The sequence below is a fragment of the Saimiri boliviensis genome, chromosome 7 (assembly GCF_048565385.1).
Source record: "Saimiri boliviensis isolate mSaiBol1 chromosome 7, mSaiBol1.pri, whole genome shotgun sequence".
NCBI lineage: Eukaryota > Metazoa > Chordata > Mammalia > Primates > Cebidae > Saimiri > Saimiri boliviensis.
In genome coordinates this window covers 14,934,505-14,957,534 of record NC_133455.1, presented here as the reverse complement: position 1 = coordinate 14,957,534, position 23,030 = coordinate 14,934,505, and the positions used below count along the sequence as shown (strand labels likewise).

At 46.8% G+C, this 23,030-nt stretch overlaps 1 protein-coding gene across 3 annotated transcripts in view; it reads right to left on the bottom strand.

Moving 5' to 3' along the window:
* Positions 1 to 23,030, bottom strand: part of VSIG10 (V-set and immunoglobulin domain containing 10) — a 50,982-nt gene that overhangs the window by 25,951 nt on the left and 2,001 nt on the right. For 2 of the 3 annotated variants that reach the window (XM_074402175.1, XM_074402176.1), the window contains exons 2-3: positions 19,962 to 20,042; positions 15,991 to 16,272 (exon numbers count right to left, since the gene is read on the bottom strand). In XM_074402175.1, coding sequence (XP_074258276.1) covers positions 15,991 to 16,272; positions 19,962 to 20,042 — 363 coding nt within the window. The remainder of the gene's footprint in view (positions 1 to 15,990; positions 16,273 to 19,961; positions 20,043 to 23,030) is intronic. The other variant, XM_003932202.4, reaches the window with a different exon arrangement.

The window sequence follows — 23,030 nt, the reverse complement described above, 5'->3', positions numbered from 1 at the left end:
ACACACGTCTATAGTACCAGCTACTTAGGAGGCTGAAGCAGAAGAATCACTTGATCCTGGGAGGCAGATGTTGCAGTGAGCCGAGATGGTGCCACTGCACTCCAGCCTGGGCAACAGAGCGAGAAACTCTGTCTCTCTCTCTCTCTCTCTCTCTCTCTCTCTCTCTCACTATATATATATATATATATATATATATATATATATATATATATGAGGGACAGGTACCAAGGTTCAACAGCTTATTAAGGCCTTGGCCACTGCTGCCAGGGTCAGTTTCTGACTCATTCTCGCACAGATGCCTTAGCCTTGGAGTTATGAACTTATGCTCTGCATTCAGACAGACCTGGCGTAAATCCTGCTGCCACTTACAGATGGACAAACTACTACAAGTGCCTGTCCCGCCCTCACTTTCCTGCCCTTCCTATACAATTAAAGAGCGCTAATGTCTTGTATCACTGGGTTACTGAAGGATCCAATAAGGTAATATAAGCAGAGCACTCAGCCTCCTCAATATTCAGTAAGTGTTATCTGATATTGTTATCAGTATACACTTGTAGATCGATTCTGCAACACGGGTTAGCAAATGCTAGCCCACCATCTGTTTTTGTGTAACCCATGAGCCAAGGATGGATTTTACTGATGAGAACTTTCAATCTATCTGATGAGAGAACACTACCTGTGAATCCCAACTACGTGAAACACTACCCTCCCCAAAAAGGAAATTCCATTCTTCTCATTAGTAGATCTGTACTGCAAAAGAAAGTTCTCAGTTATTTTGTATAAATAATTATATATATATTAAGGTCAGGAGTTTGAGACGAGTCTGGTCAACATGGTGAAACCCCATCTCTACTAAAAATACAAAAATTAGCTGGGTGTGGTGGCACATGCCCATAGTCCCAGTTACTCTGGAGGCTGGGGCAAGAGAATCACTTGAACCTCGGAACCAGAGGTTGCAGTGAACCAAGATCACGCCATTGCACTCTAGTCTGGGTAACAAAGGGAGACTCCATCTCAAAAACTAAATGAATAAAAATTTAAAATGAAATAAATTAAAAAGAAAATTTATTATTTATTATTATTATTTTTGAGATGGACTCTCACTCTGGTCACCCAGGCTGGAGTGCAGTGGCACTATCTCTGCTCACTGTAGCCTCCACCTCCTGGGTTCAAGCCATTCTCCTGCTTCAGCCTTCCAAGGAGCTGGGACTACAGGCTCATGCCACCACGCCTGGCTACTTTTTTTATTTTTATTTTTTAGTAGAGACAAGGTTCCATACCTGCTAATTTTTTTTGGTATTTTTAGTAGAAACAGGGTTTCACCATGTTAGCCAGGATGGTCTTGATCTCCTGAACTCATGATCCACCTGCCTCAGCCTCCCAAAGTGCTGGGATTACAGGCGTGAGCTTATTTCTTATTTTTTGAGACACGATCTCATTCTGTCACCAGGCTAGAGTGCAGTGATCTGATCGCGGCTCACTACAGCCTCAACCTCCCAAGACTAAGGTGATCTTCCTATCTCAGTCTCCCAGCAGCTGGGACTACAGGTGTATTCCCCCACACTCAGCTAATTTTTGTATTTTTAGTAGAGACAAGGTTTTGCCATGTTGCCCAGGCTGGTCTCAAACTCCTGGGCTCAAATGATCCACCCACCTTGGACTCCCAAAGTGCTGGGATTACAGGCATGAACCACCACACCCAGCCAAAAAAAAATTTTTTTAAGCTTTGCTGGCCAGGCACAGTACTTCACACCTGTAATCCCAGCACTTTGGGAAGCTGAGGCAGAAGATCATATGAGCACAGGAGTTTGAGACCAGCCTGGGCAACATGACAAAATCCCATCTCAAAAACACGAAAGAATTAGCCAGGCGGCATGGTGGTGCAGACAGGTAGTCCCATCTTATTTGGGAGGCTGAGGTGGGAGGATGGCTTCAGCCCAGGAGGTGGAGGTTACAGTGAGCTGTGATTGTGCCACTGCACTCTACCTGGGTGACATAGTGAGACCCTCCCTGTCTCAAAAAAAGAAAAAAAGAAAAGGAAAGGAAAAGTTTTGTCAAATCCTGTTCTAGAACAATCTCCGGCTGCCTCCTTTCCATTGTCCGCTGTCCTCCTTGACATCAGAATTCACTTCTTTCCTTACCCACCACAAATACAGTTTGGCCGGTTAAGAGCTGCAAAAGGTTTATTTACATCTCAGTATCCTGAGTTCCTCATTGAGCCCAGGAGGCGGAGGTTGCAGTGAGCCGAGATCAAGATCGCACCACTGCACTCCAGACTAGGCAACAGAGCAAGACTATCTCAGGCTGGGCGTGGTGGCTCATGCCTGTAATCCAAGCACTTTGGAGGCCAAGGCGGGTGGATCACCTGAGGTTGGGAGTTCAAGACCAACCTGACCAACATGGTGAAACCCTGTCTTTAAAAAAAAAGAAAAGAAAAGAAAAGAAAATGACTTAAGAATGCACCAGATAGTCTGTGCTAATCAGTTACTATGTACTTCTCCAATGGGATAAGGTCTTTGGGAAAACTTAGAGACTGTGATATCAGTCTCTAAGTTTTTTTATAGGCAAGAGTGACAACCCACTGCCTCCTGATCTCCCTAGCGACTGCCACTAAAAAAGCCCATCCCAGAGGTCCCCAGACTCCTATAAGCACCAATCCCTGCTACAGATAAGCTCCAGGCACGGTGGTTCATGCCTGTAATCCCAGAGCTTTGGGAGCCTGAGGCTGACAGATCACTTGAGGTCAGGAGTTCGAGACCAGCCTGGCCAACATGATGAAACTCCGTCTCTACTAAAAATACAAAAATTAGCCAGGCATAGTGGTGCTTGTCTGTGATCCCAGCTACTCGGGAGGCTGAAGCAAGAGAATCACTTAAGGCTGGGTGCGGTGGCTCACGCCTGTAATCCCAGCACTTTGGGAGGCTGAGGTGGGTGGATCACGAGGTCAAGAGATCGAGACCATCCTGGGCAACATGGTGAAACCCCGTCTCTACTAAAAATACAAAATATTAGCTGGGCATGGTGGCACATACCTGTAATCCCAGCTACTCAGGAGGCTGAGGCAGAAGAATTGCCTGAACCCAGGAGGCAGAGGTTGCAGTGAGCCGAGATCGCGCCATTGCACTCCAGCCTGGGTAACAAGAGCGACACTCTGTCTCAAAAAAAAAAAAAAAGAATCACTTGAATCCAGGAGGTGGATGTTGCAGTGAGCCGAGATCACATCACTGTACTCCAGCCAGGGCAACAGAGTAAGACTCCATCTCAAACAAACAAAAACAGATAAGCTTAGCAAGACCTAAATTAATCAATCCTTGGTCAAGAATCACCCCATCTCCTTTTTTTTTTTTAATTTGAGATGGATTCTCACTCTGCCACCCAGGCTGGAGTGCAGTGGTGTGATCTTGGCTCACTGCAACCTGCGCCTCCCGGGTTCAAGCAATTCTCCTGCCTCAGCCTCCTGAGTAGCTGGGACTACAGGCACACGCCACCACACCCATCTAATTTTTTGTATTTTAGGAGAGAGGGGGTTTCACCGTGTTTCCCAGGCTGGTCTCGAACTCCTGAGCTCAGGCAATCCACCCACCTCAGCCTCCCAAAGTGCTGGGATTACAGGTGTGAGCCACCGCACCCAGCCAAAGAATTTTCCCGGGAGAGAGATCCAAGATGGCTGATCACTAGCAGCTCGGGATTGTAGCTCCTACTGAAAACGCAAAGAACGAGAGGACGCCACACCTTCACATGAATTCTGGTTGCTCACGTACCAGGAGATTCCCAGCGGAGGAGCCCCACGGGTCGCCAGCGCGACTCCTGTGACCGGCGAGGCGGTTTTGCCGGCGCCTCGGAGCGTCGGTTCTTGGTGCAGAGTCAGAAAGGCACCATCAATCTTAACGCCGCTGATTTGGTCGGTGCAGTGGGTTGCTCAGATTTCGGTGCTGAGAATCAATAAGTTGGACGTCCACTCAGAAACCCAATTACAAAGACGGTAATTATAAAGACCACAAATGGATAAATCTACAACGAAGGGAAGAAAACAGCCAAAAAAGGCTGAGAATACCCAAGATCAGAACGCCTCTCCCTCAGCGGGGGATCCCAGTTCCTCATCAGCAATGAAACAAGGCTTGATGGAGAACGAGTGGGTTCCAATTACAGAAGCAGGCTTCAAAACGTGGATAATAAGAAACTTCTGTGAATTAAAAGAACTTGTGCTAACACAATCTAAAGAAACTAAGAACTTTGAAAAAAGGTTTGACGAAATGTCAACAAGAATACAAAATTTAGAGAGGAAAATAAGTGAATTGATGGAACTGAAAAACACAATACGAGAACTACGTGAAGTATGCACAAGTTTTAACAGCCGAACTGATCAAGCAGAAGAAAGGATATCAGAGGTCGAAGACCAACTCAATGAAATAAAACTAGAAGACAAGATTAGAGAAAAAAGGATAAAAAGGAACGAGCAAAGTCTCCAAGAAATATGGGACTATGTGAAAAGACCTAATCTACGCTTGATAGGTGTACCCGAATGTGACGAAGAGAATGAATCCAAGCTGGAAAATATGCTTCAGGATATTATTCAGGAAAATTTTCCCAACTTAGTAAGGCAGGATAATATTCAGCTCCAGGTAATACAGAGAACACCACAAAGATATTCTTCAAGAAGAGCAACTCCAAGGCACATAATCGTCAGATTCAACAGGGTTGAAATGAAGGAGAAAATACTAAGGGCAGCCAGAGAGAAAGGTCAGGTTACCCACAAAGGGAAGCCTATCAGACTCACAGCAGATCTCTCAGCAGAAACCCTACAAGCCAGAAGAGAGTGGGGACCAATATTCAACATCCTTAAAGAAAAGAACTTTCAACCAAGAATTTCACATCCAGCCAAACTAAGCTTCCTAAGTGAAGGAAAAATAAAGTTTTTTGTGAACAAGCAAGCACTCAGAGATTTCATCACCACCAGGCCTGCTTTACAAGAGCTTCTGAAAGAACCACTACACATAGAAAGGAACAAACAGTATCAGCCTTTCTAAAAAATACCAAAAAGTAAAAAACATCAATATAATGAAGAATTTACATCAACTAATGGGCAAAATAGCCAGCTAACATTAAATGACAGTATTAAACTCACACATATCATTATTAATTCTAAATTTAAATTGACTGAATTCCTCAATTCAAAGACAGGCAATTTGGACAAAAAGCTAAAACTGTATGCTGCATCCAGACCCATCTCACATTCAAGGATACACAAAGACTCAAAACAAAGGATGGAGAGAGACTTACCAACCAACTAGAGAGCAAAAATAAATAAATAAAAAGCAGAAGTTACAATTTTTGCCTCTGATAAAATAGTATTTAAAGCAACAAAGATCAAAAGAAGCAAAGAAGGACATTATATAATGATAAAAGAATCAGTGCAACAACAAGAAGAGTTAAAGGTCCTAAATATACACGCACCCAATATAGGAATACCCAGACATACAAGACTTATAAAGAGACTTAGACTCCCACACAATAATAGTGGGAGACTTCAACATTAATATTAGACAGATCAATGAGACAGAAAATTAATAACGATATCCAGGACTTGAACTCAGATCTGGAACAAGTAAACGTAATTAATATTTATAGAACTCTCCACTTAACACAGAATATACACTCTTATCAGTACCACATCATATCAACTTGGAAGTTTAAACGAAATGTTGGTTGGCTCCTTGTTTGTTGCTCTCTTCCCTCATTTTCTTTCATGTCTCCATTATTGGGGACAATTGTAGGCATACCCATATTTGGACTGCATTCTAGCCCGGGCAGCAAAGCAACACCCCCATTCTCTCTCCCTCTTCCTTTTTCTCTTTCTTCCTCTTCTTTGTTCTTTCTCTTATTATTCTTTTTCTCAAAAAAAAAAAAAAAAAAAAAAGTGGGGCCTTTAAGATGGGGCCTTTATTAAAAAAAAATAAAATAAAATAAAATAAAATAAAATAAGAATTTTCCCATCTTCTGACCAGGCATAAACAAGTTTTCTTCGGTATATATCCAACATTCCCTCTCCCTAGGACCCTACACTGTGAGAAGACATAGTGACACCACCACCAACACAGACAAGTCTCGTCTGGTGGGTCCATATCAGACAGGCCTATGAGCCAGGGAACATGGATCTTTCCTGAGATTCCCTGTCTTGGAAATTCGTAGTGAAGGCCACATCACTAGCTACACAGGAGTTCCCCATTCCCCACACCCAACTGAACCCTAAGCCTCTTGGAGGTCGACACAGACCAGCTTCCTCATTGCTCATGTGCCAGCTGGTTCCCTTATTTGCTAAACACTTGCTTGGCCTGAGGAAAAGAGACACAGGGAGAGCCTGGCACTATGTACCATGAAATCTGACTAGGGTCTTTCATGGGCTGATCTGTCTCTTGATATTTCAGCTCCTCAAATGCATACGTAAAAGATAATATCTTTTATTTCTTTCCTTTTTTTTTTTGAGGCAGAGTCTCGCTATGTTGCCCAGGCTGGAATGCCATGGTGCAATCTCGTCTCGGCTCACTGAAACCTCCGGCCCCAGGGTTCAAGCAATTCTCCTGCCTCAGCCTCCCAGTAGCTGAGATTACAGGCGCCCGCCACTGAACCTGGCTAATTTTGGTATTTTTAGTAGAGGCAGGGTTTCACCATCTTGGCCAGGCTGGTCTCAAACTCCTGACCTCGTGATTCTCCCACCTCGGCCTCCCAAAGTGCTGGGATTACAGGTGTGAGCCACCACACCTGGCCAACAATATCTTTCTCAAAAAGCACAAAGTGGCTGCTTGTAGTGGCTCACGCCTGTAATCCCAGCACTTTGGAAGGCCAAGGTGGGCAGATCACTTGAGGTGAGGTGTTCAAGACCAGCCTGGCCAAGATGGCGAAACCCCTTCTCTACTAAAAATACAAAAAAATTAGCTGGGTGTGGTGGCAGGTGCATGTAATTCCAGCTACTCAAGAGGCTGAGGCAGAGAATTGCTTGATCCCGGAAGGCAGAGGTTGCAGTTAGCTGAGATTGCACCACTGTACTCCAGTCTAGGTGACAGAACAAGACTCCATCTCAAAAAGAAAAAGAAAATTAAAAAAAAAAAAAAAAAAAAAAAGCGTAAAGTTTGCCGGGCATGGTGGCTCAGCATGTAAACCTGTAAACCCAGCACTTTGGGAGGCCAAGGCAGGCAGATCACCTGAGGTCATGGGTTCAAGACCAGGCTGGTCAACATGGTGAAACCCTGTCTCTACTAGGCCAGGTGCAGTGGCTCATGCCTGTAATCCAGCACTTTGAGAGGCTAAGGCGGATGGATCATGAGGTCAGGAGTTTGAGACCAGCCTGACCAACATGGTGAAACCCCATGTCTGCTAAAAATACCAAAAAAATTAGCCAGGCATGGTGGCACACACCTGTAGTCCCACTACTTGGGAGGCTGAGGTCGGAGAATCATTTGAATGTGGGAGGAAGAGGTTGCAGTGAGCCAAGATCTCACCACTGCACTCTGGCCTGGGTGACAGAGTAAAATCCTGTCTCAAAAAAAATGAGACAGAGAAGCAGGTAACGTGACCCAGCTAGCAACCACATCAGTGAAAAGATCTGGGCACGCAGAGTTCCCGACCCACAGCAAGACGAAAAACCCTGCTGTAAACCGGCTGATAGTTGGGAACTTGAGATAAACTACCCCAGGGGAATCCCCCCGCTGGCTTACCCAGTGGATCCAGTTCATGTGTGCTGAGGGCTCCGTGAGTTTATCTCATTAATGCATACCACAAATCCGTAACTACTTCCACCATTCCCCTCGATTTCACAGACAGTAAAACTAACATTGGAGTTCAAGGGACTTTCCCAATGTCACACAAACAACAACAGTTAGTAGAACCTGGATTTGAACCTAGGCCAGGACTGCTCCACAATACCGCTGCCATCCCAGAAGGAGTGGCTGAATCGAACATATTTTCCCAAATCTATGCAAAAATGAGGGCCAACTTCCAATCAGAGACGTCACGCCCTCCCTGTTGGGGCAGCAAGACCGGGTTCCCTGAGACAGAGAGGGGTCTGGTGTTTTGCCCACGGACTTCCTAAGATGAGAACCAGGAGAACAATCCCAGAGGGCTCTGGAATACGTGAACAAAAGAGTATCTGTGTTTGACTTTCACAAGCAAGCCCTACCTACTTCAGTCAAGGACCCCATGTATTTCCAAGTAAAGAAAAGTCCAGCCAGGTGCGGTGGCTCACACCTGTAATCCCAGCACTTTGGGAGGCCGAGGCGAGTGGATCACGAGGTCAAGAGATCGAGACCATTCTGGTCAACATGGTGAAACCCCGTCTCTACTAAAAATACTAAAAATTAGCTGGGCATGGTGGCGCGTGCCTGTAATCCCCGCTACTCAGGAGGCTGAGGCAGGAGAATTGCCTGAACCCAGGAGGCAGAGGTTGCGGTGAGCCGAGATCGTGCCATTGCACTCCAGCCTGGGTAACAAGAGCGAAACTCCGTCTCAAAAAAAAAAAAAGAAAAGTCCATACTATGAATCACAGCACAGTCACTCAGACATGCACAGTACTTTCCTGGAGGGAGCACAAAGTGCCATTGGAGTTCAGTGACATTTTTATTCCTTTTTTTTTTTAGATGTCTTACTCTGTCACCCAGGCTGGAGTGTAGTGGCGTAATCTCAGCTCACTGCAACCCCTGCCTCCCGGGTTGAAGTGATTCTTGTGCCTCAGTTTCCCAAGTACCTGGGACCACAGGTGCACACCACCACACCTGGCTAATTTTTGTTTTGTTTTGTTTTGTTTTGAGATGGAGTCTCTCTCTGTCTCCCAGGCTGCAGTGCAATGGTACAATCTCGGCTCACTGCAACCTCCGCCTCCCAGGTTCTAGTGATTCTCCGGCCTCAGCCTCCTGAGTAGCTGGGATTACAAGTGCCTGCCACCACTTCCAGCTAATTTTTGTATTTTTAGTAGAGATGGAGTTTCACTATGTTGGTCAGGCTGGTCTCGAACTCCTGATCTCAGGTGATCCACCCACGTTTTTAAAGATGTAAGTTCACGTTCATTGTAACAAGACCTCACCTTTATCTCCCTACAGGGCGATAATGAAATTAATCTATCCTCCAATAAACTTAGTCAATGATTGACAAATCAGTGTCAATCAAGTCATCATAAACTGGAGACAGTGATGATAAAGAAACAAAAAGTTGCAATGTCACCTTACTCCACTGTGAATAAAAGATAAAGTTATTCATTGATGAGATGAAGAGATGATTAATTACTTTGGGCAGGTGGACTGAGGGAGACCAGCCAGCACTTGCCTGGGGCTCACAGTGGAAACCAAACACTGGGGCCAAGATAGGTGAAAAAAAATTTTTTTTTTGAGATGGAGTCTTGCTCTGTTACCCAGGTTGGAGTGCAACGGTGCCATCTCGGCTCACTGCAACCTCCGACTCCCGGGTTTAAGCTAATCTCTTGCCTCAACCTCCCGAGTAGCTGGGATTACAGGTGACTGCCACCATGCCTGGCTAATTTTTTTTTTTTTGTATTTTTAATAGAGACAGGGTTTCTCCATGTTGGCCAGGCTGGTCTCGAACTCCTGACCTCAAGTGATATGCCAGCCTCGGCCTCCCAAAGTGCTGAGATTACAGGTGTGAGCCACTGTGCCCGGCTGGGTGACATTTTTTAATGCACCCCATTCACTCCTGGCATCACCCAGGAATTTATCTATGGCATCTCCAGACACAGAAAACACTGCCCCGATGCATGATGCCCTAAACTTTGAGAATTGAAAGAAACCTTAGGCATCATCCAAAAATCAAGTCGTGTCCTTGAGGCCTCTCTCTCCTTTAACCTCCATTCTGATCCACCAGCAAGTCCTGCTGGTCTCCTTCCTAAGTATTTTCTAGACTTGTGTATTTTCACCAAGGCCACTGTCACCACCCTGGTTCTGGTCACTGACTTTGTGTACCTCCAATCGGCTTCCCTGTTTTATTTCATCAGCTCTTCTTGACACCAAACACATACATTTTCCATGTGCAAATGAAATGGTGCCACATGGAAACCAAACTGCTGGAAGCTCCAGGAGTTTCTCCTGCACACAGAATAAAATCATAACTCAGGCCGGGTGCAGTGGCTCACGCCTATAATCCCAGCACATTGGGAGGCCGAAGCAGGTGGATCACAAGGTCAGGTGTTCGAGACCAGCCTGACCAACACGGTGAAACCCAATCTCTACTAAAAATACAAAAATTAGCTGGGCATGGTGGTTCGTGCCTGTAATCCCAGCTGCTCAGGAGACTGAGGCATGAGAATCACTTGAACCTGGGAGACAGAGGTTGCAGTGAGTCAAGATCGCATCACTGCACTCCAGCCTGGGCGACAGAGCGAGACTCCATCTCAAAAAAAAAAAAAAAATCATAACTCAGGCTGGGCACAGTGGCTGACGCCTATAATCCCAGCACTTTGGGGCTGAGGCAGGCAGATCACGAGGTCAGGAGTTCCAGACCAGACTGACCAACATGGCGAAACCTGGTCTCTACTAAAAATACAAAAAAATTAGCCAGCCGTGGTGGCGCATGCCTGTAATCCCAGCTACTCAGGAGGCTGAGGCAAGAGAACCACCTGAACCCAGGAGGTAGAGATTGTAGTGAGCTGAGATCGTGCCACTGTGCTCCAGCCTGAGCGACAGAGTGAGAATCCATCTCAAAAAAATAAAATAAAATAAAATCATAAATCCTGGCCAGGGGCACTGGCTCACGCCTGTAACCCCAGCAGTTTGGGAGGCCGAGGTGGGCAGATCACCTGAGGTCAGGAGTTTGAGACCAGCCTGGCTAACATGGTGAAACCTCACCTCTACTAAAAATACAAAAATTAGCTAAGCGTGGTGGTGCGTGCCTGTAATCCCAGCTACTCGGGATGCTGAGGCAGAAGAATCGCTTGAACCCAGGAGGCAGAGGTTGCAGTGAGCCGAGATCGCACCACTGCACTCCAGCCTAGGCAACAAAGCAAGGCTCTGTCTCAGGAAACAAAAATAAATAAATAAATAATAAGAATACCAGTGAAACTGGGCTAATGCCACCCTAATGACCTCCTCTTAATTTGATTATATCTGCAAAGACACCCTATTTCCAAAGAAGCTCACATTGGTAGGTACCAAAGGTTAGGACTTCAACGTATCTTTTCAGGGACATAATTCAACCCACAGCACAGGTCCCAGTCAGCTCTGGAGTAGTCTGCCCCGGCCTCCCGTAATTCACACATAATGCACCATGCTCAGCTCAACCTGTCTTGTTCTACCTGGAAAGCTCTCTCCCAGTTTTGTTTTTCAGAGACAGGGTTTCTCTCTGTCACCCAGGATGAAGTGCAGTGGCACGCTGATGGCTTACTACAGCTTTGATCTCCTGGGCTCAAGTAATCCTCCCATCTCAGCCCCTCAAAATGCGGGATTACAGGCATGAGCCCTGTGCCCAGCCCTATTTACCAGTCAGTTTAAGAGTCACTACTTGCGGCACGAGGAGGGGAGGGAGGAGGAAAAATAATAATAATAATAATAATAATAATAAAAGAGTCACTACTTCCAGGCTAGATGAAGTGGTTGATGTCTGTAATCCCAGCATTTTTGGGGGGCCGAGGTGGGTGGATCACTTGAGGTCAGGAGTTCAAGACCAACCTGGTCAACAGAGAGAAACCCGATCTGTACAAAAATTAGCCAGGCTGGTGGCAAACATCTGTAATCCCAGCTACTCAGGTGGCCAAGGCATGAAAATTGTTTGAACCCAGGAGGCAGAGGTTGCAGTGAGCCAACAGGGTATCACTATGCTCTTAGCCTGGGCAACAGAGGAAGACTCTGTCTCAAAAACAAACAAATAAAAAGTCATTACTTCCAAAAACTCCTGCCTGACCTCCCAATTTAAAATGTTTCAGAAAAATCACATTAACTTGTTTCTCATCTGTCTACCCCAGTAGGCTGCTCACTCCTCAAGGGCAAAGACCTTGTCTGTCTTCTTCACATCTGTGCCCCAGTGCCTAGAACAGTGTCTGGCATCAAGCCCTCAACGAATCTATGCGAGTAAAGGAATCAGGAAGCTCTTTATTTTACAGATGAGGAATCTTGGATCCAGAACAGTGAAGTGATCACATGGCTATTTCTTTCCTTTCTTTTTTTTTTTTGAAACAGAGTTTCACTTTTGTTGCCCAGGCTGGAGTGCAATGGCGTGACCTTGGCTCACTGCAACCTCTGCCTCCCAGGTTCAAGCAATTCTCCTGCCTCAGGCTCCCAAATGGCTGGAATTACTGGCACGCGCCACCATACCCGGCTAATTTTTTGTATTTTTAGTAGAAACGGGGTTTCACCATGTTAGCCAGGCTGGTCTCGAACTCCTGACATCACATGATCCACCCACCTTGGACTCCCAAAATACTAGAATTATAGGTGTGAGCCATCGCACCTGGCCTATTATTTTTATTTTTATTTATTTATTTATTTATTTATTTATTTATTTTTTGTGAGACGGAGTTTCCCTCTTGTTACCCAGGCTGGAGTGCAATGGCGCGACCTCAGCTCACCGCAATCTCTGCCCCCTGGGTTCAGGCAATTCTCCTGCCTCAGCCTCCTGAGTAGCTGGGATTACAGGCACGCGCCACCATGCCCAGCTAATTTTTTGTATTTTTAGTAGAGATGGGGTTTCACCATATTTTTATTTTTATTTAGAGGCAGGATCTGACTCTGTAGCCCAAGATGGACTAAAATGGCACCATCTTGGATCCCTGCAACCTCGGTCTCCCAGGCTCAAGTGATCCTCCCCACTCAGCCTCCTAAATAGCTAGGACTACAGGTGCATGCCACCATGCCCAGCTAATTATTATTTTTTAAACTTTTTGTAGAGATGGGGTTTCACTATATTGCCCAGGCTGGTCTCAGACTCCTGTGCCCAAACAATCATCCCACCTCGGTCTCCCCAAATGCTCTGATTACAGGCATGAGCCACTGTACCTGTCCTCCCATGGGTCTGTCTACTAAACTACATACCCCAAATATAGCGCATGGATGTGCTTCTAAACCAGTGACAAGCAAACTCTCTGTAAGGGGCCAGAGAGCAAATATCTTTGGCTCTGCAGCCCATATGATCTATGTTACAGCCACTCACCTCTGCCATTGTTAGTAACAAAGGTCGAGGTAATATGTAATTGAATCAATATGGCTATATTCCAGTAAAACTTTATTAACAAACACCAACATTTGAATTTCGTATGATTTCCTTTCTTTTTTTTTTTTTTTTTTCTTGAGACAGGGTCTTGCTCTGTCAGCCAGGCCGGAATGCAGTGGTGCAATCACAGCTCACTGCACCCTCGACCTCCCTGGGCTCAAGCAATCCTCCCACCTCAGCCTCCTGAGTAGCTAGAACTACAGGCATGCATCATCACACCCAGCTAATTTTTTTACTTTTTGTAGAAACGGGGTCTCGTTATGTCACCAGGGCTGGTCTCAAACTCCTGGGCTCAAGTCATCTACCCGCCTCGACCTCCCAAAGTGCTGGGATTACAGACATGAGCCATTGCACCTGGCTTTTACATGGTTTTCATGTCACAAATATCCTTTGATTTTTTTTCAACCATTTAAAAATATAAAAAATATTCATAGTCTGCAGGCCATACAGCAGGCTGTAGTTTGCAAACTCCCACTCTAAATTTTTTTTTTTTTTTTTTGAGAAGGAGTTTCGATCTTGTTACCCAGGTTGGAGTGCAATGGCGTGATCTCGGCTCACCGCAACCTCCGCCTCCAGGGTTCAGGCAATTCTCCTGCCTCAGCCTCCTGAGTAGCTGGGATTACAGGCACGTGCCACCATGCCCAGCTAATTTTTGTATTTTTAGTAGAGACGGGGTTTCACCATGTTGACCAGGATGGTCTCGATCTCTTGACCTCGTGATCCACCCACCTCGGCCTCCCAAAGTGCTGGGATTACAGGCATGAGCCACGGCACCCAGCCTGCTCTAATTCATATGCGTGTACCAGCAGATACGATAGGCTGTTTTAGGAAACCACAGTAGGGAGGGTGGCTCATGCCAAGCCCTGTAGTTAGCACGGTAGTATAACAGTGCTCACGGCCAAGCGCGGTGGCTCACGCCTCTAATCCCAGCACTTTGGGGGCCGAAGCAGGCAGATCTCCTGAAGTTAGGAGTTCAAGACCAGCCTGGCCAACATGGTAAAACCCTATCTCTACTAAAAATGCAAAAATTAGCCAGGCTTGGTGTCAGATGCCTGTAATCCCAGCTCCTCGGGAGGCTGAGGTAAGAGAATCACTGGAACCCGGGAGGCAGAGGTTGCAGTGAGCCGATATCACACCACTGCATTCCAGCCTAGGCAACAGAGTGAGACTCCGTCTCAAAAAAAAAAAAAAAACAGAATGCTCACTACACCTGACAAAGCAGGCAATGTATTAAACAAATGAGAAAAACCGGAGCTCAGAGATCTTAAGCCATTGACTCAAAGTGACACAGAACTCAGTGACAGCCTTTAGACTGGAATTCAGGCGTCTAACTTGACTCTATATTTTTTTTTTAGAGGCAGGGTCTCCCTATGTTGCCCAGGCTAGAGTGCAGTGGCTATTCATAGGTGCAATTATGGTGCATTGCAGCCTGGAACTCCTGGACTCAAGCAATCCTCCCACCTCTGCCTCCTGAGTAGCTGGGACTACAGTCCCACACCGCTGCACCTGGCTTTGATTATGATATACTGTAACTTGGTTACCTAATAAGATGATATTAATAGCTAGGATGATATTAACAACAAGCTAAAAATAAAAGCTCATTAATATGCCAGGAGCCATTTAAAGCACTTTTTTTTATTTATTTTTCTTTTTTTTTTTGAGACGGAGTTTCGCTCTTGTTACCCAGGCTGGAGTGCAATGGCACGCGATCTCGGCTCACCGCAACCTCCGCCTCCTGGGCTCAGGCAATTCTCCTGCCTCAGCCTCCTAAGTAGCTGGGATTACAGGCACGCACCACCACGCCCAGCTAGTTTTTTGTACTTTTAGTAGAGACGGGGTTTCACCATGTTGACCAGGATGGTCTCGATCTCGCGACCTCATGATCCACCCGCCTCGGCCTCCCAAAGTGCTGGGATTACAGGCTTGAGCCACCGCGCCCGGCTATTTATTTTTCTTTTTTTGAGACAAGTCTAGTTCTGTCACCCAGGCTGGAGTGCAATGCCACGATCTCGGCTCACTGCAACCTCCACCACCCAGGAATTAAGCAATTCTCTTGCCTCAGCCTCTGAGCAGCTGGGATTACAGGCACCTGCCACTACAACTGGCTAATTTTTGTATTTTTAGTAGAGACGGGGTTTCACTACTGTTGGTCAGGCTAGTCTCTAACTCCTGACCTCAGGTGCTCTGCCCACTTGGCTTCCCAAAGTGTTGGGATTACAGGCATGAGCCAGTGCGCCTGGCCTAAAGCACTTTATAAACTAGTATCTATTCTTCACAGCAACTCTAAGAAGCAGTAATTTTTTTTTTTTTTTTTTTTGAGATGAAGTCTCACTCTGTCGCCCAGGCTGGAGTGCAGTGATGCGATCTTGGCTCACCACAACCTCTGCCTCCCAGGCTCAAGCGATTCTCCTGCCTCAGCCTCCCAAGTAGCAGGGATTACGGGCATGTGCCACCATACCTAGCTAATTTTTGTATTTTTAGTAGAAACGGGTTTCACCATGTTAGCTAGGCTGGTCTCGAACTCCTGATCTCAAGTGATGCGCCTGCCTCGGCCTCCCAAAGTGCTAGGATTACAGGCATGAGCCACGGCACCCAGCTGCAGGAATTATTTTTATCCTCATTTAACAGGTGAGGAAATAGAGGTGTGAGAGGTCCCTTAGCTTGTAAGTGGCAGGGCCCAGAATGAATTCCAGGCCATCCGAACCCATAATCCATATTCCTGACCATGACTTCCTCCATCCCACGGCTCTGAGCACCTCTCCAGCCCCATTCCCTGCTAGCCTCACTTACTGGCCACCTGCAGCCACACTTGGAACCACTGAGTCACGTTCAGGATCTCCCGGCAGGTATAGTTCCCCTCATCTTGCAGTCTCAGTGCTTCGATGTGCAGGGAGCTGGCATTCACTAGAGAGAAGCGAGGCTCAGCTGGCGGGAGGCTAGAGTTGGACGAGAGAAGAAAGACAGGCTCCGAGTCGTTCCGGTACCAGGTCACCAGGCCCCTCGGTCCAGAGATGTTGCCACAGTGCAGAGTAACATTGTCATGAACTTCTCCAATGACAACAGCCTCGAATCCTGTACAAGGGGAGATCAGGCTGTTACTACCTTTCTTGATTTCCAAACAACCTCCCTTTTTGGACAGTCTTCCTATATTAGGATTTTTTAAAAGTCAGGTATGTGTTCTTTTTTTTTGAGACGGAGTTTCGCTCTTGTTACCCAGGCTGCAGTGCAATGGCGCGATCTTGGCTCACCGCAACCTCCGTCTCCTGGGTTCAGGCAATTCTCCTGCCTCAGCCTCCTGAGTAGCTGGGATTACAGGCACGAGCCACCATGCCCAGCTAATGTTTTGTATTTTTAGTAGAGACGGGGTTTCACCATGTTGACCAGGATGGTCTCGATCTCTCGACCTCGTGATCCACCCGCCTCGGCCTCCCAAAGTGCTGGGATTACAGGCTTGAGCCACCGCGCCCGGCCAAGGTATGTGTTCTTAAGATGCAGTAACACATACAGAGCAGCTGGGCGAGGTGGCTCAGGCCTATAATCCCAGCACTTTGGGAGGCCGAGGCGGGTGGATCACTTGAGGTCAAGAGTTTGAGACCAGCCTGGCTAACATGGTGAAACCCCATCTCTACTAAAAATACAAAAAATTAGCTGGGCACGCTGGTAGGCACCTGTAATCCCAGCTACTCGGGAGGCTGAGGCAGGAAAATCGCTTGAACCCAGGAGACAGAGGTTGCAGTGAGGCAAGATTGTGCCACTGCACTCCAGCCTGGGCGACAAGAGCAAAACTCCGTCTCAAAGAATAAACAAACAAACAAAGAAACTACATGGTGCAGACCCAAGTTGTCTCAGTGGCTCCAGCGTGGCCCATTCTAGATCAGCCTTCAGCTAGTCATCAGTCCCCAGGCAGATCAGCAGAGCCACCTAGCCAACTGCCCAGGCCTCTGGATAATAAGCACTACTGTCATTTGGGGGCTGTTTGTTACACAGCATTACTGTGGCGATAAAGAACTGACATAGAACCCAAGTGGCTTTATTTGCCTAGAAATCAAGAAGGGGTGGAGAGAAGAGGGCTTTGGCTTTGTTCCCACTGTCCCGCTGCTCTCTCTGCCTCCCTCCCTCTCTCCATCTCAGGGTGCAAGTGGCTCAGGTTCAAATGGCCCTCGAGTTCAAGTTTTCTCAGAAGCTCCATGCAAGAATGGGCTGGCAGTAGGGACTGTGCACCCACTTTGGGCAACGCACGGGGAATCCCATGGTGGACACAACACACAGAAACCTCCAAGAGTTCACAGTCTAGTGGAGAAAAGAGACAATAAACTGGCATTTACAACGCAGTGTGATAAACAGCAAGATAAGGCCTCTGAGAAAGGGCTCCTAAGTCCAACTAGGGCAAATGTCAGGAAACACTTCCTCCAGGAAGCCACACGGAGATCTGATGGACAAGTAGGAATCAGCCAAGGAAAGGTGAGGATGGGTTCCCAGGCAGAGGGAACAAACAGCATGTTCGAAAGCCCAGGTCGGCAGCCACAGCATGTTAGCAGTACAAATGATCAAGCCTCACCCCAAAACACACCTCAACCAGAAACTGCGGGAGAGCAGCAGCCCTCTGTGTTTTGTTTATTTATTTTTAACAAATGAGCAATTATTTAACTTTTTTTTTTTTTTTTTTTTTAAGAGATACGGGGTGGGCCGGGCGCGGTGGCTCAAGCCTGTAATCCCAGCACTTTGGGAGGCCGAGGCGGGTGGATCACGAGGTCAAGAGATCGAGACCATCCTGGTCAACATGGTGAAACCCCGTCTCTACTAAAAATACTAGAAATTAGCTGGGCATGGTGGCGTGTGCCTGTAATCCCAGCTACTCAGGAGGCTGAGGCAGGAGAATTGCCTGAACCCAGGAGGCGGAGGTTGCGGTGAGCCGAGATCGCGCCATTGCACTCCAGCCTGGGCAACAAGAGTGAAACTCCGTCTCAAAAAAAAAAAAAAAAAAAAAAAAAGAGATACGGGGTGGATCTCACTCTGTTGCCCTGCCAGTCTCAAACTCCTGACTTCAAGCAATCCTCTGACCTCAGCCTCCCAAAGTGCTGGGATTACAGGAGTGATCCACTATACCCGGCCCAGCATCTGTGTCTTAGCAAGCCCTCCAAGTGATTCTGACACCCGTTCAAGACCGACAGGTGTCTGGGCATGGTGGCTGAGGCCTGTAATCCCAGGGCTTTGGGAGGCTGAGGTGGGAGGATCACTTGAATCCAGGAGGTTGAAGCTGCAGTGAGCCACGATCGTGACACTGTATTCCAGCCGGGCCAACAGAGATACCCTGCCTCTTTTTTTGTTTGTTTAATGTAAATAATTTTTTTTTTTTTTAGAGATGGGGGCGGTGGTCTCTCTATGTTGCGCAGGCTGCTCTTGAACTCACATTCCACTCGGACCCACCTTGGGCTCCCAAAGGGCTGAGTTTACAGGTGTGAGCCAACGCGCCCAGCTGACCCTGTCTCAAAAAAAAGACTGACAGGTGTTAACGGGCATTAGACTGTCACTAGGTAAAAAGAAGCAAATGCAGCCCATTTTGCTGAGAAGTTTCACAATTGCCCGGCCCCCCTCCACAATCAAGACCCAAATACAAAGAGGTGGCAAGAATAGGAAGATGGGCAGAACCTGTTGGGGTGATGAAAATGATCAATTAGTGGCAATGGTTGTAGAATGTTGGAATACACTAAAATCCAGAGTCGTGCACTTTAAAAGGGTGAATTTTGGCTGGGCACAGGTGGCTTATACCTGTAATCCCAGCACTTTGGAAGGCCAAGGTGGGTGAATCATTTGAGATCGGGAGTTCAAGATCAGCCTGGCCAACATGGTGAAACCCCATCTCTACTAAAAATACAAAAATTAGCTGGACAGTAGTGGTGCACGCTGGTAATCGCAGCTACTCAGGAGGCTGAAACAAGAGAATCACTTGAGCCTGGGAGGTAGAAGTTGCAGTGAGCCAAGTTTGCACCACTGCACTCCTGTCTGGGAGACAGAAAAAAAAAAGGATGAATTTTGTGGCATGTAAATTATATCTCAATAAAGCTGTTATAGAAAAACTGCCACCTGCCTCTGGCAATCCCTCCTATTTAAATGAAAGAGTAATCAATATCTGTATTTGGCCTCTTGTCTTGTTAGAAGGGGCTCCCTTTGAAAAATCTGAAGTCAGAGACCCAGGAAGTCCTGATTCTCTCACCATTTTGGCCACACATACCCAAAAGACTTTTGAGCCAAGTCAGGATGGAAATAACCAAAAAAACAAAAAAAAAAACAAAAAAAAACCACCACCACCACCACCAACTAAATTTTAATAACTAAGCGCTTGCTGAAAGGTGGAGAATGTCACCTAATGATAGAGATTCCAAAATAGCAAGAAATGCTTCTGAACAATCACTTTAAAAAGCAGGTGAGGGCCGGGCACAATGGTTGACACCTGTATTCCCAACACTTTGGGAGGCCAAGCAGGTGGATCACTTGAGGTCAGGAGTTCAAGACCAGCCTGGTCAACATGGTGAACCCTCATCTCTACTAAAAATACAAAATTAGGCCGGGCGCGGTGGCTCAAGCCTGTAAACCCAGCACTTTGGGAGGTCGAGGCGGGTGGATCACAAGGTCAAGAGATCGAGACCATCTTGGTCAACAAGGTAAAACCCCGTCTCTACTAAAAATACAAAAAATTAGCTGGGCATGGTGGCGCGTGCCTGTAATCCCAGCTACTCAGGAGGCTGAGACAGGAGAATTACCTGAACCTAGGAGGCAGAGGTTGCGGTGAGCCGAGATCGTGTCATTGCACTCCAGCCTGGGTAACAAGAGCGAAACTCCGTCTCAAAAAAAAAAAAACAAACAAAATTAGCTGAATAGCGTGGTGGCTCATGCCTGTAATCCCAGCACTTTGGGAGGCTGAGGCAGGCAAATCACCTGAGGTCAGGAATTTGAGACAAGCCTGGCTAACATGGTGAAACCCTGTTTCTACTAAAAATACAAAAAATTAGCTGGGTGTGATGGCGTGCACCTGTAATCCCAGCTACTTGGGATGCTGAGGCAGGAGAATCTCTTGAAGCTGGGAGGCAGAAGTTGCAGTGAGCTGAGATTGTGCCATTGCACTCCAGCTTGGGCAACAAGAGGGAAACTCGGGAAACTCTGTGTCAAAAAAAAATAAAAATAAAAAATTAGCTGAGCATGCTGGTGTACGCCTGTAATCCCAGCTACTTGGGAGGTTGAGGCAGGAGAACTGTTTGAACCCGGGAGGCGGAGGTTGCAGTGAGTTGAGATCATGCCATTGCATTCCAGCCTGGGCAACAGAACAAGACTCCATCTCAAGAAAAAAAAAAAAAAAGCAGGTGAGAATTCTATTTATTATTATTTTTTTTTAGATGGAGCCTTGCTCTGTTGCCCAGGCTGGAGTGCAATGGTGCAGTCTCAGCTCACTGCAATCTCTGCCTTCCGGGTTCAAGCGATTCTCCAACCTCAGCTTCCTGAGTAGCTGGGATTACAGGCACCCGCCATCGTGCCTCGCTAATTTGTTGTATTTTTGTAGAGACAGGGTTTCACCACATTAGCCAGGCTGGTCTTGGGTGACCCACCCGCCTCGGCCTCCCAAAGTGCTGGGATTATAGGCGAGAGCCACCCTTCCTGGCCAAGAAATTATTAAGACTGGGAACCCAAATTCTCCAGGGGCAACCCCCACATAGGAAAGAAAGGTGAACTTTAGAGTTACAGATGCAACATGTGTTCATACGACCTGCAGAGCTGCCCCTTGCCTAACTCCTTGGCAAAGAAATAAAGGAACAGTGGCTTGGAAAAAAGCCCTAGCGAAAGCTTAGTCTTGGAACTTGAGCTAACATTGTCTTCTCCTCCAAGGCATAGAATGACATGATCACAAAAGAAACCATTTGAAGGCATTTCACTTCTCCTGGCTTGGCTTACTCCATTCTTTTTTAAACCACTGTATTTGAAGGTGCCCTTAGAGAGCATCTAGTCCAGAAATGTGGCTGCCCTGAGGGTTGGGCTGAAGATGAGACGGAGTCCTGGCTCAGTGGAAAAGAACGCAGTCATCGATTAGTGATGTCTGACATGGACACATGGACACGGAAGGGGTACTTCTTGACTGGCAGTCCTGTACTTCCTCACTTTACTATTGAGAAAATTGAGATTTAGGAAGATTAAGTTATTCACTTTAAGTCCCAAGAAAATCACTGGGAGATGTGTGATTGTCATTCAGGTCACTTTACTCTGGTCTCCTGCACCAGACAGCATGCAATGATAAAATATAGTAACAATTTTAGACGTCATTCATTCATATGGTGTCCAGAGGGTCCCTGTTGCCTCCCCAAACTTAAATGTATAATAGGGAGCAGAGGAGGGAGTAACATAAAATCCCTGACGCTGCCCGTGTATTATTATTTACAAAGTGAGAGTTATATCCAAACATTTATTTATGTAGCAACTTTTCCCAAGAATAACCTAGGGTTTACCATCCAGGGTAGCTAGTGGATGCATGTAAGTTGTCTGACATTGAATGTCAGGAGAAAGACAATTTTTTTTTTCCCCGAAACAATGCCCAACTTAAAAAACACTCAACAGGCCAGGAGTGGTGGCTCACGCCTATAATCCAAGCACTTTGGAGGCCAAGGCAGGCAGATCACCTGAGGTTGGGAGTTCAAGACCAGCCTGGCCAACATGGTGAAACCCCGTCTTTTAAAACACACACAAACACACACACACACACACACACACACACACATAATGAAAATACACCAAGCTCAGGAAGTCCCCTGAGGTGGAGCAGGTGAAGCAGGTCTGGACATCAAAATAGCTGGGCAAGGCCGGGCGCGGTGGCTCAAGCCTGTAATCCCAGCACTTTGGGAGGCCGAGGCGGGTGGATCACGAGGTCGAGAGATCGAGACCATCCTGGTCAACATGGTGAAACCCCGTCTCTACTAAAAATACAAAAATTAGCTGGGCATGGTGGCGCGTGCCTGTAATCCCAGCTACTCAGGAGGCTGAGGCAGGAGAATTGCCTGAACCCAGGAGGCGGAGGTTGCGGTGAGCCGAGATCGTGCCATTGCACTCCAGCTTGGGTAACAAGAGTGAAACTCCATCTCGAAAAAAAAAAAAAAAAAAAAATAGCTGGGCAAGCCGGGCGCAGTGGCTCAAGCCTGTAATCCCAGCACTTTGGGAGGCCAAGGCGGGCGATCACAAGGTCAAGAGATCGAGACCATCCCGGCCAACATGATAAAACCCCGTCTCTACTAAAAATACAAAAAATTAGGTGGGCGTGGCGGCGTCCGCCTGTAGTCCCAGCTACTTGGAAGGCTGAGGCAAGAGAATTGCTTGAACCCAGGAGGCAGAGGTTGCAGTGAGCCAAGATTGTGCCACTGCACTCCAGCCTAGTGCCTGGTGACAGAGTGAGACTCTGTCTCAAAATAAATAAATATAAATAAATAAATAAATAAATAAATAAAAGTAAAAAAATAAAACAAAATAGCTGGGCAAAGGTGCGGAACGATGGCTCACGCCCATAATCCCAACACTTTTCGAGGCCAAAACAGGAGGATCGCTTGAGTCCCGGAGCTTGAGACCAACCTGGAGAAACGCCTTGAGATCAACATGGAGAAACCCTGTCTCTACTAAAAATACAAAATTAGCCTGGCATGGTGGCACATGCCTGTAATCCCAGCTATTCAGGAGGCTGAGGCAGGAGAATCGCTTGAACCGAGGAGGTGGAGGTTTTGGTGAGCCAAGATCGCACCATTGCACTCCAGACTGGGCAACAAGAGCAAGACTCCCTCTCAGAATTAAAAAAAATAGAA